Here is a 17,430-nt window from a genome sequence, read left to right as displayed (position 1 = left end):
TTTACAGTCAAATGTCTTGTCGGCACCTTAAATGTTGCATTATAAATTGTAATATTTAGTTTGTGCACTTGTATATATTGTATGTATATATATATATATATATATATATATATATATATATATATATATACACACACACACACACACACACACGTATGTATGTATGTACACACGCACACACACACGTATGTATTTTGCAGAATTATTTAATTATCTTAAAACGTTGTTAAATATTCAATGGGGACACTATAAGGGAATGATATTTGGATTTTCCCCACATCTATCGTAAAGTAAAGAAATTATAGTATCAGCATTTAACATAAAACATTTTAATGTTTTATACTACACTGACTTCTGTTTTCTCTGTTCATTAGAGTCCTCATTGTGTACTTTTGTCTGTTCTTTCTCCAGATTATTGGTTGGTGGTATAGTGTAAGAACATCAGCCTCTCACAGCAGTGCCAGTGGGCACACGGGTCGCAGTAATGGGCAGACAGAGGTTGCAGCACATGCATGCGCTAGTATGTGTGATGAAATGGTTGTCTTGTGGAGGCTGGCAGTGTTAGACCCAACCATGAGTCCACAGAGGTGAGCAAATTAAAACACCTGGCCAAAGGGGCATGAACCCCCCCCCCCCTTTCAGTTTAAGTCGACCTCAGAATTTTTTCAAAAAATGCTTCATGGTGGGTGTGGAGCACTGTGAGCAGAGGGAGGAGTGGGTGTGGCAGGCAGAGCAGGGGAAAAAAAAGGGGAGCGAACAACAAAATGAGACAAAGCATGAGGAGACCCATGATTTTATAGTTCACAAAGTTAAAATGAAAAGAAATAAACAGTACGTAATTTAATGCCTGCTACATATGATATTCAGAATTTCATACACTCATAATCAATATAATATATTTATTTATAATATATATTATATAATTTATATAATTATAAAGATAATCATGTTTATATAAAACTTTAAATGAGGAGGACTTCTCTCCTCCTGAATCCCCGGGTCTGCATGTAGACACAGTGGAGCAATGAAGCAGGTCTCTATCTATTTCAATCATTAACCCTGCTGGTAATCTGGAGGATTTTAAACATAGGCGAACACAGCAGCATGGATAAAGGTGATGTGTTTGAATGGCAACGAACTCAATTGATAAAAGAAAAAATTCGCCATTCTCCAATTCTCGTACAGCTCTCCTGATAAAAATGCTTGCTGCAAACCAACAGCTTTGCTGAATCGGGCCTGTTCATCAGGAGCGGCTAAATACTCCGTACCGTGCACAGACGCTGTCTCGCAGCTTGGCAGGTCTGCCTTGCCTTCGTAAAGCACGTACAGTCATGAATAATTAAGAAGTAGGCTCTTCTCATAGGATAAGAAAACTATGCTATGAATATTGAGAATGAGTAACCAACACGTCATCACTGGACAGGCAGATCAGTGCTACGTCACAGATTGTGACACCCCCCCCCCCCCACCCCAAAATTTAATTTAATTAAAACCCGGTAATTTAATTAGCTGACAAAAGCTCAACATTATCCATTTTCCCCCACAATTAAAGCTGACAGGTGCTAACGTTGTCTTAATTGATGCTCAACACATATCTGTTAATTAAAAAAATAGTACTCAAGGGTTTCTTGAACATTTAAAGAACTAGTGGTGTTTGTGACTTAGATTTAAAACGGGGATTCTCAGCTCTGTTCCTCTAAATCCACTTTCATGCGGAGTTGAGCTCCAGCCCTAATCAAACACAAGAAAAGCTTATCAAGGTATTTAGGATTATTGTTAAAGTTGCAGGCAGGTGTGATTGACCAAAGTTGAATCTAAACTCTTAAAGTTTAAGCAACGTTGAAAATACCTGTTCTAAATCATACTCAGCACTAGTTTTGAATAGCTCAGCTGAAGGATTTGTTGCTGTATTTGCTATCTCTCAAGTAAAATAATGTTCTTTACTCTTCTATTTGTGACTCCTCAGGCGTTTGGAACTTGCTGCCCAGCTAAAGCAGTGGCACCTGAAGGTGATCGAGATTGTGAAACGGGGGCAGCACCGCAAATCACTGGACAAACTCTTTCAAGGCTTCAAACCAGCTGTGGAGTGTTGCTACTTCAATTGGGAAGTGGCGTACCCTTTACCTGGCATCACATATTGCAACGCAGATAAGAAAAACGTCTCGTTTTGTTGGGCCAGGGCCATGCAGCAGCAGCGGGGCTTGAAAGCCGGAACCAGCAGCGAAGCAGGAGAAGGAGCTCGCAGTGGGACATCAGAAGGCAATTCCTCGGAGCACAAATCACGGAGCAACTCCCATCTTCCCCAGCAGGAGGTGGCCGTGCGCCCCAAGGAGACCATTGTGAGCAAGAGGAAAGTGCCGAATGTGAACAGTGGGAGTGTGCTGGTTTGTCTAGGCGGCAGAGTTCCTCTCTCACTTCAGGATGGAGGTAAAAGCATGTATAAGACCACTAACTCTTCCCCATCAGCTGGTACTAAAGCCAAGTTAACACAAAGCAGCAAGGGCTCATGTGGAAGTTCGAGTGGCGTCAGCGGTAAGCATCCCAGTGCTAAGCGGCGAACCAGCAGTGAAGACAGCTCTTTAGAGCCTGACATGGCAGAACTGAATCTGGATGATGGCTCCAGCATGGCACTCGGAGCAGAGGCCTGCAACACCTTTGATTTTCTTCCTCCTCCTCCTGAGATGTTGCCCTCACCGAGCACGCTGCTCCGGGAGCCACTCAAGTACAGCGGTAATTCAAAAGAGCGTGCCTTCGAGACTAAACGTGTGCCCCATGCTGCTGATGCCCATGCCTGCTTTTCAAAGGAGAGTTCCATTGCAACCCCGGTAGTGGCAGCTATGGAGAAAGAGGTGGAAGTAGAGGCAGACCTGGATGAGAATGGAGGAGATGAGGATGTTATAGATGATGCTGGGCCTTCTGATTCGCTTCCCAGTAAGGCTCAGCGTGGCCACGAAGAGGGAGATGGAGCCGGGGCTTCAGGCGCCCCTGGGCCACAGGTGGCTGAAGCTGCAGCAGGTGCAGATGCTGTGGGTGAAGATGACTATCAAGCGTATTACCTCAGTGCTGCTTCAGAAGAGGGAGCGGAAAGAGGTGTTGCAGACAGCAATCATGAGGAAGAGCCAGACATCTTTGCTGGGATTAAACCTCTGGAGCAGGAGGGCAGGATGGAGGTGAATGTTTTTTTTTTTCTTTTTTTTTTTTTTTTTTTTCTCTCCATAAAGTGAGATTTTTGTGTCAAAGTAGGGTGCAAAATGAACACTGGAAAATCTAAATGTATGCTTCTAATAACCTAATGACTCATTAAGAACTTAAATTTATGAGGGGTAGATGCAACTGGTTTAAGTATTTTTGTTATTTAAAAAAAAAATTATGTAATTTTTTTTTTAATTTAATCTATTTTTGTGTATTTTGTTAATTTATCTATTATTTATTCATTATTTATCTGTTTGGATTATAGTTTTAGTGCAGGGGTGCTCAACCTTGTTCCTGGAGATCTACCTTCCTGCTGAGTTCAGCTCCAACCCTGATCAAACACACCTGAACCTATTAATTAGGACCTCAACAGCACTTGAAGATTACTGGCAGGTGTGTTTGATATGGGTTGAAACTGTAGGTGCGTCCCAAATAGCATACTTATGCACTATTTTACACCATTTTGTAGTATATAGTGCAAGTAGTGCATTCACACTAAAGACTTTAAAAAATAATAAGTGCACTAGTTACCCGGATGATGCACTTATTTAACCCTTAAAAAGAAGTGTTGGTTGTTGGACACTTTACGCACTCAACAGCCACTGTTTTGCTCACGTAACGGAAGGGGCGGAGCTATCAGGCGCTCATGTTGGATCACTTTACTTATTTTGGAGAGTGATTATAATACTTCCCGACGTTGAATGCGCTTATACTCATGTCACGTATTATTTAGGGGTCATTTATTTCACTAATTTGGCAAACGTCATCTGGGAAACGGTTTGAATTTCCAGTTAGTAAAAACACATTAGTGTTCCATTTGGGACAACACTGCATACATATACTGTGGTGTTGAGTGTGAGAGTGCATAAGTGGATAGTGTGCCATTTGGGACGCAGCTTGAAATCTGCAGGAAGGTAGATCTCCAGGAACAGGGTTGGTCACTCCTGGTTTAGGTCCTGTCCACATGAACATAAATATTTTCAAAACGGCTATTTTTTTCTACATGGTTTGTTCACATGAAAACACGGTGTAAGGAGACTAAAACCAACACTTTCTGAAAACTCCTTCCAATTTTTCCAAAACTCTGATGTGGACACTACAGCTGGAGTTTTCACCTCATGACGTTAGCGTGTGTGCTGTTTTCTTCTTTCTGATTGGCCAACACGACTGCGTTCTCACTAAATGTAGAAGACTAAAATGAGACAAAATTCTACACATTTGCTGCAAACACATTGCATATTTGCATTGATTTGTATACAATTTACTTATGCAAATACTTAATTCCCTGTTTGGTGTAAACCCAGCATAAAAGTGCCATTATTGCTGCCTGTTGGCTCTTAACATGCATCACAGTGCGTTTTTGCATTTTCATGTGGACAGATTTTTTTATTTATTTATTTTTTTAAACAAAAGTGGTGCGAACCCCTTTTGTAAAATACAAGTGTACCAAGGCTGTTGTGAGCATTTATAATGTGTTCTGTAAGTGTTGCTCTGCAATAATCCTTCCGAAACAGTAGTAGGCAGTGGGGTTTCTATGCTCCGTTGTTGTGTTTATTTGCTGGTGTTTTGATTTTATACCAGATATGTGTGTGATGCTACTATAACAATAGTTCAAACTTCTATCTCGCAGTCTTTCAAGGAAGTTACCAGCAAACATTAAACAATTTTAATCATAAAATAAAATATAAACAAAAGTATTGAACTCAAGCTCCTTTATGGGACTCGAGACTTGTTAAACACTCGCGCAACCAACTTCGCTATGCTTCCATGGGTCTTGGCCCTGCCTACACTCATTACAGCTATACCAGCTTAATATTAAAATATTTTGAGAGGTGCGTATGAGGGTATGTGACTGTGTTAGGGCTACACCGGACCTTCCAGATATATTCTACGCAGAAGTCTAAATATAATGAAAAATCTCAATATTATGAAAAAAAAAGCTACAAGACATTTGACCAAAGTTATTATATTTATTCTAATTTTTGGACCACTTTTTTCCTTTTATTAAAAACCAATTAAATTTTTCATAAACCAAAAAGTAATTTTGATGTACTTGTCCTCAATTTCAAATGATTTAAAATGGTCTAATGGTATGTTGCAGGTTCTGTTTGCTTGTGCAGAGGCGCTCTATGCTCACGGCTACAGTAATGAAGCATGTCGACTGGCTGTTGATCTTGCTCGAGATCTGCTGGCTAACCCTCCTGATCTGAAGGTGGAGCAGCCACAGACAAAGGTACTGAAACATGCTTTTACACTTCTTCCCCGGAGGTTAAAGCGATTACCCCTGCTCACCTTTGAAAATGAATCTTTCTTGTTTTCTCTAGGGTAAAAAGAGTAAGGTGTCGACCACTAAACAGACACAGGTGGCCACAAACACCCTGTCTAAAGTAGCCTTCCTGCTGACAGTATTGAGTGAAAGGCTGGAGCTCCATAACCTGGCCTTCAACACCGGAATGTTCTCTCTGGAGCTGCAGAGGCCGCCAGCTTCTACTAAAGCCCTGGAGGTAAAGCTGACATTACAGTAGTCCAATCTGGGGATATGTGATGTAGTTTATATAGACATATTTCATTAAATTGTGTTAGATTTTGGGTTTATACGGTGGTAGAAAACCTGAAAAAGTCATTAAAAATTTGATAAGGCGTTTTCCAGGCCTGGAAAAGTTTTGGAAAAACAGAAAAACCCACAAAGTTTTGGAAAAGTCTTGGAAATTAGTTTAACAAATATGTATAATTGAAAATTGTCTTTCATATATATATATATATACTTGAATATTTGTCTACTCCTATTTTTTTGTTCTTGGCGAAAAACCTGTACTCACACTATTAGTGCTGTGTAAGCATTATCTAAATATATTCGACATGGATATAAAAAAAAGCTTAAACTAAATGGATTGTTTTATGGTATGCTGTAATAAATTTGACAGTGCATTTTTTTTCTAATTGTTTACCACGTATCTCACATTACATGAAACACTAGGCCATAAAAAAATTCTTGAATATCCTGGAAAAGTCTTGGAATTTTAGTAGTAAACGTGCATGAACCCTGTAGATTAGAAAATTGCTTGAACACGTGTTTCTGTTACTTATAATTTATAAAATGTCAGTACTTGAGTTGTCAATACTCTGAAAAACACTGAGGCACACTTTTTAAGATGTATTTTTGGATCAAGAAAAACTTTTACATTTAAATAATCTTTTATAAAGTTGTATTTTGTTTTTAACCAATTTATAAAATGTTTTTTTAAGCGCATAGTATTTATGTTTTTATTTAATAAACGCTTAGTATATATCTGCCATATGGCTACTCATAACTATCGTGATTTACAGTATTTTGTTGACACAACTGCAAAGTTAACATGTTTTGATGGTGTATTTCTCTTTTTATTTATGATTTATTTAACGTTTTTACATTTTACAAACATATCAAACAACCCTTATAATCATAATAATAATAACAATAATAATTTATAAACAAAAAATTATAATACATAAAAATAATAATAAAATAACATAAAAACCCAATTAACTAAATGCGGGGCAGATGTCTACATTTATGCAACAATCTCAATGTTACAATTCAAGTAATGAAAGATTTCAAACTGATGTATTGTAATTGTCAAGAGCTAGTAAGGGTGATCAGTCTCGATCCAGCTGGAGAGTTTTAACATAAGAAAAAAAGGGCTTCCAAATTTTAACAAACGTTTTGTTATGTCTTTGTCGTTTCACAAAATGATGATGAATTTCAAACAGTGCGTGTAATCCCAAAAACACTGATGTGCTGTTGTTTTGTGTTAGGTGAAGCTTGCATATCAGGAGTCAGAGGTAGTGGCTCTACTGAAGAAGATTCCTCTGGGCATTGTAGAAATGACTTCCATAAGGGACCGAGCAGAACAGCTCCGTGATGGAAACTTCTGCGACTATCGTCCCGTTCTTCCCCTCATGCTGGCAAGCTTCATATTTGACGTGCTTTGCACCCCTGGTAAAGTCACACATCTACCTTTTATTTCCCCTTTTAAAAATGCTCTTTAAAGCCCCAGAATCCCAGTGCTCATTTTTCATATTTGTGTTTTTTTCCATTTGCCTTTTGCAGTGGTCTCTCCCACGGGTTCTCGGCCTCCAAGCCGGAACCGAAACAATGAAATGCCTGGCGATGAGGAGCTGGGTTTTGAGGCAGCTGTAGCAGCTCTTGGTAAGAGTTAATTTATGTGGAAAAAAACACAAAACCAACCATTACTAATATCTGTTATGGAAGAAATTTTCTTTCTGTCTGTTTTTCAATTGCCTATCCCTTTTTCAGGTATGAAGACAACAGTCAGCGAGGCAGAGCATCCTCTGTTATGTGAAGGCACACGGAGAGAGAAAGGAGACCTGGCTTTAGCCCTGATGATCACCTATAAAGATGACCAAAGCAAGCTTAAAAAGGCAAGATTTGTAGAGCGATTCATCTATTGTACATTACAATAATGTAGAGTCTTCTGAGTTATGAGGAACAAACTGAAATGTACTCTGTAGTATAAAACTTTTGAGGTCTGTTAGATTTTCTTTAACATTCTTTTTGCTCACCAAGGCTGCATTTACTTTATTAAAATAATAATAATAATAATAATAATGATTTTTAAAAGTTGAGCATAAAACTCAGGACACTCATTAAACTCAGGACACAACATTTAAATGTACATACAACTTAGCATCTGTACATATACATACCTATACAAATGTACATGCATAAATACATGCATTTTTATGCATGAACTGCCCACAAAACTAATAGACTTTATTTGAAACGAGACAGTTAGGTTGAATAAAAAGAGATCTTGCAGGATGTGGGGGATCTTTCACAATTGATAGACCTTATTTGCAAGTATTAATGCAAAGTTATGCTAATATATTATTAGGTTGGTTACTATATACATTTATTTCTCTTCAATCTCTCTAGTGATATTGAAGGTATACTGTAAATTTAAAAGTCTGAGATTGAATTATTTAAATAAGTTATGCTTAAGGATGCATTTTTTTTTTCTATTGTAGCATGTTACTGCAAGCAATCCTTCAGAAAATGTTCTAATATGATGACTTTGTGATCAAGAAAAAACATTTGATATCAGCCTAAACTTAAAAATAGGGAACTTAAAAATTATTCAATATATACCCTAAAGTTTGAAAAGTAGTGTACATAACATAAATATGCTTCCAAAAATGTATCTATCCGCTCAAATTTCATTGAAATGAAACCATAGACTGTAAAAGATATGGTAACCATAGTATCCATGACGTCGCCCATAGTTTTATGAAGAGAACAATTGAAGCTACAAATAGGCGTGGCCAACTGTCGCCATTTTGTTTGCGAGTCATTACCAAAACAGGGCAAAGAGGCGGAGCGTGAGCAGAGCTACAGATGCCTGCTAGCATTTTGCTTAGACAGGCGTATCTTTGGTAGAATGCTTAATACTTTATTACCCGCGGTTCGTTTGTGTTCTGAACACATTGGCTTGGTTATATACTGTATCAATAAAGTGTTTAGTCTTTCACTGTAATACATTGAGCCACTAAGCATTGTTCCTATGATGTTTTCTACAGTTGGAAAAGGCGAATTACTTCCAAATACTTCAAATATATTCTGTGCGATTCAATGCAAAGTTATTTATGAAATCCAGGCATAACACTGGATGATGTTTCAGATGACTGTTCTATAGCCTACAGCAAATCAATCTGTCAGATTCTGGAGTGCATTCAAGTTCTAAAGAAAATTTTAAATGATAGATTATCTTAAATAAAACAAATACATATATAGAGATGGTATACAAGTATATAATTTAACTCACCTAGGAAATGAAGGCCACTTAAATGGTTTGTGAACACAAGTGCACACAGCATGCTATATTATTTGATAATTGTAGGAAATAATTCCAAAAGGCAACTGGCTATGTAAAGCTACATAAAACAAAACAAAAATAAGATGTACATGCTAAGTTCAGCAGCTAATCAGCTGAAGTGACCTGACCAGCAAGACCTAGCTGTCACTCAAGTGGCCACGTGCTTAATTATGCAGACTTAATATAACTTAATAAAAACCTCACAGTTGCCATGAAGGGTAATGTTAGCTATATACATCAAAATCGTTTTTGTACCAGGCTGTAAACCTTTTTTTCTGCTGTAAAGTTGGCCTTTTTAACATTGGGGTCATTAGAAATTTGCTCTATTATGAAGCCAGGATTAGCGGAATTTCGATTTTTCAGTTACTTCCATGTTAGCTTCACGAAGGAGAGCGTGAGGTTGCCGCTTGGATGAAACACAAGCCATGATACCTTGTTTAAATTATTGTCTCATTTGATTCTTGTGTAGATTCTGGACAAGCTGCTTGACCGTGAGAGCCAGACCCATAAGCCACAGACTCTGAGCTCGTTTTACTCTAGCAAACCGGCCACCAGCAGCCAGAAGAGCCCTTCCAAACATGCCACCCACGGTGCCAGCGGGGCCACTGGGGGAGCGTCGAAGCACACAACTTCAGCATCATCAGCCGCTGTGCAGGGCATGACCAGCGGGGGAGCTGCGGGCCAGCAGGGAGGTTTAGCTAGTGGTGTTCAGAGCACAGCCTCAGGAGAGGGGATCTCTGATAACAGAGATCAAGGTGAGCAATATCCACCAATCTGTTATGGGTAGACAGTTCTGTTTCAGAGAGAAATATTGTGTCCTTATGAAGATTGTATTAGGCAAGATTAAATTCTTATTTTATTCCTCATACTTTTGTTTTGGCAGAAGGTGCGCAGTCAACCTCTTGTGATCAGCAGAGTGAAGCTGCACCGTTCAAACCCGAGGGCACTGTGCCTAGTCGTCTGGCACTGGGGGGCCGTGGGGCATATGGCACCCGCTGCTGGGGGTCACCTGTACGGCAGAAAAAGAAACACACTGGTAAGAGAGAGCAGAATTCACTCATTTACCTCATTTTATATAGTTATTTAGTATATTGCTACATTTGGAAATTTTGCCAAAAAAGGAACAATTAATATTTAATTCAGTACTGATGCATGGCATTTAGGCCGACAGCTTCAATTCCAGTTTATCCCACAACAGATATAAAACATTTTTATAGATCAAACATTTTATTCTAAATGTTATTTAATTTAATTTTATTATGCTATTTATTTATAAAACAATAAATGATAATTAACAACAAATCAGCTTATTAGAATAATTGGTAAATTACATACTAGTAGGGATGCACCGATACCACTTTTTTACAAACCGATATGAGTATTTTAGTTTGTGTACTCGCCGATACAAAGTACAGAGACCGATACTTCATAGATTTGGTTTCAATTAATTTTTTTTTTTCGTTTTTTGTTTTTCATTTTTTACCTGTAGCAAGGATGAGCACAAAAATCTTTAAACAGAGGGCTGTTTCAAGCCAAAAATATACACACATTGTTGATAACCCAGCACATCCAGAGCTCATCTATTAATGATTAAGCATGGACATTTAAAGGACTAGTTATCCTTGCGTTTGCATGCGTCCACGACTTCACACATTAAACAAAGTGTGTGCAGTGTAAGTTACCTTATGGAGTTACTTTATTGGCATTGCTTATTGGGAAGGCATAAAACCCTGTTGTGCACTATGGGTGGGTCATGGGTTGATAAGATCAATAGCCATAAATATGCAAAGCATACTCTTATTTTGAAAATAACGCGACCATCATCTCACAATGTTTAATAATAAATAATCGTATTTTTTATTAAAACAAAAGTGATTTAGCCCTGACAAGCCAACTGCAGAGAAACAAGCAACCATCGCAGCAACCGCAGTAATCACTTTTTCCGAAGTTCAGCTCTTCTATTTTGCACTTGGTTATTATGCGTTTAATGTTAAAAAAGCAATAATGAATAAGCCTACAAGAGTGTCTCCTGTGTGTGTGCGTCTTTTATCACTGAAGCCACCCTCTTCAAAAACCGAAAGTTGCTTCGTCTGTCTGACAATATTTCGGCTTTTAATCGAATGAAAAAATTTAAAAATTGCAGCAAAGTGCAAAAGTGACATGCGGCCATCGAATCTGAGGTCTGATCTCATCTCTCTCTCGCTGTCATCCAGACATCGATACATATAAACACCACACAAGTCAAGTCACAAAACTGAGGCTGGGACCAGCTGACAGTAAGAATAGCTGAAGCCTTTGCGAAATCTATCAAAATACAGCACTGAAATTAACAGGCATTAATGTCTTTGAGCCAAAAAGTCTATTCGTAAGATATCTGTATAAACGCAATCAGAGCCAATGTTGTAAAGTTGTGTCACCTAATAATTATGTTTATTCTAATCAAATGAAAACCAAAATAAACAAGTCATTGCATTTTTCAATTGATACAGAAACGGAAAAAAAGGGTGGCTAGTTTGTATTATTGTTTTTTAATATTAATAAAAATATGCTCAGCCTAATTAAGCTTAACGGTTATACGCTGCCAATGGGCAAGCCATTCAAAAATTATTATTTTACTATGTACTGGGTTATAATGTATATTTTACAATAAAAACTAAATGTAGCATGTCTCGCTGTCATTTAAAACATGCAATTCATAACACACCAGAGCTGTAGGCCTATAGTCTACGCAGTGTGTAAACTTACAGGGTGGTGTTGGTTACTGCGCACCACGTTATTGAACTCCAATATCTCTGAGGGAGATTGTTACCCGATAGCCATAACTTGAGAGATTTTTAAAAATAAATGGCATTTTAAAAAAGGAACAAGTGACAAATAAAACTGGTCCTGTGGAGTTGTTATCTTGCCAGTGTATGCTGTGTAGTGTGTGTATAGCGCCCTTATGCAGCGCATGTCAACTGCCGGCTGCTGAGAGAGAGAAAGAGCGCGCTTAAAGAGCTCAAAGCCAGCATATAACCAAAAGCAAGATCATATCATTATAAATATTTCATTAACAATACTTATCGAAATATTTATACATTACATGGTGTTTATTGAGATTGTGTGATCTGTATAGGCTATCTGATCTTTACAGAAGCTGTAAACTGACACGCGCGCGGTGACGGCAGTGATGTTCAGCTCTGATGAGAAGCTTTTATTTAGCCTGTAGTCTTTAGATTTTTACATTATGTTCCATTACTTAAAATTTCTTACATTTTTTATTTATAGTTTATTAATAAAATGAGTGCTAGCTTGTTTAGCTGTGATCATTATGCAATGATCATATTGCATATTCGGTTTACTCTTCAGTAGCCTATATATTTGTTAATAATGTAAAACGGATTGTTTATAAGGACTAAGCTATTAATATATAATACATTAGGCTAATTTATACATTAGAACAGGGGTCACCAAACTTGTTCCTGGAGGTCCGGTGTCCTGCAGATTTAAGCTCCAACCCTAATCAAACACACCTGAACAAGCTAATCAAGGTATTACTAGTTATACTTGAAACATCCAGGCAGGTGTGTTGAGGCAAGTTGGAGCTAAACCCTGCAGGGACACCGGCCCTCCAGGACCGAGATTGGTGACCCCTGCATTAGAACATTGAGGTCAGGTAGGCAAAAAAAATCACATCCATGTACTGAATTACTGTTGAGTGGTATCGGTGCGTGGTATTGGCCTTTCATGTCCGATACTAGTACGAGTATTTTACCAAGTATCCACCCGATACTGGTATCGGTGCATCCCTACATACGAGAGCAGCATAACAAAAGTAGCACTGCGATACAGCTGTTTATCAGTACTGCTGAGGTGCACAAGCGAGGCCACAGTAAATCATTGCAGTACTGATTTACAGCCATATTGCATTGCTACTCGTGCAATTATTGTGTTCATACAACAGAGTGAGAGTGAGTAAGGTATAGTCATATGATAGATGGATAGATTGATTGATGGATAGATTGATAAATAGATTGAATGGATGGATGCATGGATAGATTGATTGGTGGATATATTGATGATAGATTGGTTAGATTGATGGATAGACTGATGGATGGATGGATGGATAGACGGATGGATAGATGGATTGGATGGATGGATGGATTGATCGATTGAAGGATCGATTGAAGGATCGATTGAAGGATCGATTGATGGTTAGATTGATAGACAAATGGATCGATTGATGAATAGACAGACAGACAGACAGATAGACAGACAGACTGAAGGATGGATGGATTGATTGATTGATTGATTGATTGATTAAACTTGATGTACCTCCCAATACTAGACTGCATTAAGAAATTTGAGAGCAAAAGAAAGTCATGTTTCTTCTTGCATGTTTTTTTAGGCATGGCAAGCATAGACAGCAGTGCTCCAGAGACCACCTCTGACAGCTCTCCTACTCTCAGCCGACGGCCCATTCGAGGAGGTTGGACCGCTACTTCCTGGGGGAGAGGTCAGGACAGCGACAGTATTAGCAGCTCTTCCTCTGATTCACTAGGCTCTTCATCATCCAGCGGCTCACGCAGAGCTGGAGGAGGCGCCAGAGCAAAGAGTACTGACACCAGCAGGTGAGACAATCCTGTTTGAACTTATTTTTGAGTGCTTGTACCACACTCCATAATCTCAAAAACAATTGTTAGCTGATTTACTTCTGAGTCAGAACATATTCCCTACTTCAGTTTCTTTGCAGTTTATGACATTATCTCTGTTTTTTTAGGTATAAAGGTCGTCGGCCCGAATGCCATGCTCCACACGTACCCAACCAGCCGTCTGAGGCAGCTGCCCATTTTTACTTTGAGCTGGCCAAGACTGTGCTGATTAAAGCTGGTGGAAACAGCTCCACCTCCATTTTCACTCAGCCCTCTGCCAGCGGAGGCCACCAGGGGCCACACCGCAACCTACATCTGTGTGCCTTTGAGATCGGCCTGTACGCCCTTGGCCTGCATAATTTTGTGTCTCCTAATTGGCTATCAAGAACGTATTCCTCACACGTATCCTGGATTACAGGTGAGAAACGATTGCTCTGCAGTGATCACTACTATAGTACTACTCCAGGGTTAGAAATAGATTGATGGTGAGGGATAGTTTGATGATGGGTGGATGTTTAAAAGATGAATGCATGATTTATGGACTGATGCATCGTTAGTTATGGCTTTATGATTGATAGATGCCAAGGATGATGGATGGGTAGATTGGATGGATAAATATGGATGTACAGTTGAAGTCAAAATTATTTGCCCCCTCTTTATTTTGTTTCCTCAATTTCTGTTTAACGGAGAGAAGATTTCTTCAACACATTTCTGAACATAATAGTTTTAAAAACTCATTTCTAATAACTGATTTATTTTATCTGTCACTTAACTAGGTTAATTAGGTTAACTAGGCAGGTTAGGGTAATTAGGCAAGTAATTGTATAGTGATGGTTTGTTCTGTAGACTATCGAAAAAAAATTGCTTAAAGGGGCTAGTAATTTTGATCTTAATAATTCTGACTGTAGATGATGGATGGATGAATATGGTAGGATTGATATCTGGATGGTTAGATGTGGTTGGTTGGATGCATAGTTGAATATGGAAGGATGGACAGATATGGGTAGGCCCACACGGAATCTGCGTGCGCATATTATTTTTTAGTTCATATATTAAGGTTTTAGCTATGATACTGCAAAAGTAATTTTGCAGAAATCCTCAGATTTTTAGCAAAACTCTCAGCAGAAATAGCAAAAAATGTCCACAGATTCTGTCTAGCCCTAGATATGGGTAGTTGATGCATGGATGATAAGGTTGTGAATTTAGAAGCGAAGACAGGAGAGTCTTGTTAAAAGGTTTTTTTTATTTATTTTTATTAGAACTCACTGTAGCTGCAGTCTTCAAGAAGTGTAAAAGAAGTCTGTATAGTGCAGTGTTGCGTTGTATTTTATAGATTATTAGAGAGCTGTGGAACAGGACAAATCTAAGGTGGAGACCAATCTAAACAAAGCCTGCAAATTAAGTACAGGAGTCAGCTTGGCTCTAGAACCTCCCTGGTCCTGATCTCGTCAGCATCAGCACTTATTAAAATGCATAGCTGCTGCTAATCAGCCTGGCAGTATAGTGGCAAAGGCACAGTCGTTGGGACCCTTTCGGATGGTCTGGAAGTGCATAAAGACAAAGAGTTATTGTCTTACACCTAGGCTTCCTGTTAGGATCTTTTCTAGATTGTCATATTTACCTCAAAATGTAAAACACCATGTATGTAATTTTTTCAGTTCTAAACTATTGCTTTTAGTGGTGTAACGGATCACAAATCTCACGGTTCATATAACGTTTTTTTTGTCACGGATCGGACCATTTTTTCGGATCAGCCAAAAGCACTGCAAGAAACATTTGGTTTTAACAAGAAAAACTTAGAAACTGTAATTTTATTAAAAATAAAATGAAGAAAATATCAGCTGAATAAAAATAAATTGTAAAATTAAAAAATTTTTTAACAGTTACTGCTACTGTTGCTGATGACGCTAAATGTATAAATCTAACATTATAATTCGTTCAACCCATATTTATTTTTAGTTTCATTTTCAATAAATTATTCAGTTATTCACTCATAAAACTTCATTTTTCATTGCTAGATGTGTCATTTTTGAAGAATTATTCAATGGCATATTTTTGATGGCTGGTTGTCGCCACCTATTGGTTAAATAATGAAATTGCTGCCTGTAACTTTTGATTTTGAGCATATGATGGTGATTTCAATCTTTATCATAACAGGGTGTCTGCGGGGTCTTAAAAAGTATTAAAAGTTGACAAATCAAATATGAGAAAATTAAGTCTTAATCGCATTTTTACGAGGTCTTAAATTTTGTTCAAACGTCCAAAGTGTTTGACTCCAAAAAGAAAAAACAAATATATTTATTTTTGGTGCACTCGATCCATGCAATTGGTTCAGGCCAGGAATCGTCGAGTTTAAACAGTGACTGAAGCCTGTCGCTGAAAACAACCACGTAATTTATTCTTTCAAGCTTTGATTCTTTCGAGCTTATCTGAGTTCTTTTGCATGGTTGTGGTCCATTGATTTATTTAACTACAACTGTTTATTAAGTTAAAAGTTTAATACTGATGAGAACTTAAAATATTCCAAGAAGGTTTTTAAAAAGTCTTAAAAAGGTAGTGAAATTACCTTTAGGATTCCTGCATAAACATCAGCGGTTTTATAGAAATTATAAACTGTTGTCCCAGTACTTCTGTGTTATTTGACTAAATAATAATTTGTTTGTGAACTAAATCAATCTCTTTCTTGATTTTTGCATTTTTCAAACCCAAATTTAAATGCAGTGATTCAAAGGATTAATAAACATATGCAAATCACCATCATTTATAATTTGTTAATGCATTTACACTGAATGCATTAGTGCAGGCTTAACAACTAGTGACAGAAAACACCTGTAATGAAACCCACCACATCCTGAATAACCCACCACAACTTCTTCCGTCATCATTATATTTTACAGGAAAGCCTAAATGCTTTCATACATGTGATTTGAATGACACAAGCGGTGATCTCTCTGTGATCGGTACAAATTTAGGATTAATACAAGTTTAAAAAAAAAGTATTAATCCGCGGGTCACGTGGGTTCCGAATCGTGGGTTGCAGTCCGTACGAATTATGGATCGCGGTTTGTACAAATCGTGGATCAACTGTGATCCAATATACCCCTAATTGCTTTATAAAATAGATCTTATTATTGTGTAATTATAAAACGGTTTGACATTAGATGGATGATGGGTTAATATGGATGGATGTGGATGAATGGATGGAAATCTAAATGTGGGTAGATACAGATATATGAATGAGAATTTGTGCATAGACATGAATGCATACTGATAGATGTAGATAGACATGACTGCATACATGCTGATAGACAGAAGTCCAGCTAGATATTAATTGATGGATATAGGTGGATGGATTTAACATTTTTATTGATTTGTATGGATAGATTTAGATGGGTGAAAAGATCAAATAAATCACCTGGACATATACTGTATATAATTACAATTATTTTTTTAATTCTTCTGTTTTGTTTCCACAGGCCAGGCTATGGAGATTGGGAGTGCTGCTCTCAACATCCTGGTGGAATGTTGGGATGGGCACCTCACTCCTCCAGAGGTGGCATCACTGGCAGACCGTGCATCACGTGCACGTGATCCTAACATGGTGCGAGCTGCGGCAGAGCTGGCGTTGAGCTGCCTGCCTCATGCTCATGCCTTGAACCCCAATGAGATTCAGAGAGCCCTGGTGCAGTGCAAGGAGCAGGTACCATCCAGCACAGCTCACATGCATTCTGTAT

At 38.1% G+C, this 17,430-nt stretch overlaps 1 protein-coding gene across 3 annotated transcripts in view; it reads left to right on the top strand.

Annotated features, from left to right (window-relative positions):
- Positions 1–17,430, top strand: part of zswim8 (zinc finger, SWIM-type containing 8) — a 62,280-nt gene that overhangs the window by 26,637 nt on the left and 18,213 nt on the right. For all 3 annotated transcript variants that reach the window (XM_056471524.1, XM_056471523.1, XM_056471525.1), the window contains exons 9-20: positions 412–587; positions 1,967–3,170; positions 5,294–5,425; positions 5,517–5,696; positions 6,988–7,171; positions 7,283–7,381; positions 7,490–7,614; positions 9,535–9,820; positions 9,949–10,101; positions 13,453–13,675; positions 13,825–14,114; positions 17,173–17,396. In XM_056471524.1, the coding sequence (XP_056327499.1) occupies positions 412–587; positions 1,967–3,170; positions 5,294–5,425; positions 5,517–5,696; positions 6,988–7,171; positions 7,283–7,381; positions 7,490–7,614; positions 9,535–9,820; positions 9,949–10,101; positions 13,453–13,675; positions 13,825–14,114; positions 17,173–17,396 (3,276 nt within the window). The remainder of the gene's footprint in view (positions 1–411; positions 588–1,966; positions 3,171–5,293; positions 5,426–5,516; positions 5,697–6,987; positions 7,172–7,282; positions 7,382–7,489; positions 7,615–9,534; positions 9,821–9,948; positions 10,102–13,452; positions 13,676–13,824; positions 14,115–17,172; positions 17,397–17,430) is intronic.

This window comes from Danio aesculapii, chromosome 13 (assembly GCF_903798145.1).
Source record: "Danio aesculapii chromosome 13, fDanAes4.1, whole genome shotgun sequence".
Classification (NCBI taxonomy): domain Eukaryota; kingdom Metazoa; phylum Chordata; class Actinopteri; order Cypriniformes; family Danionidae; genus Danio; species Danio aesculapii.
The sequence above is the reverse complement of the archived record's forward strand: the minus strand, read 5'-3'. Positions and strand labels throughout refer to the sequence as shown.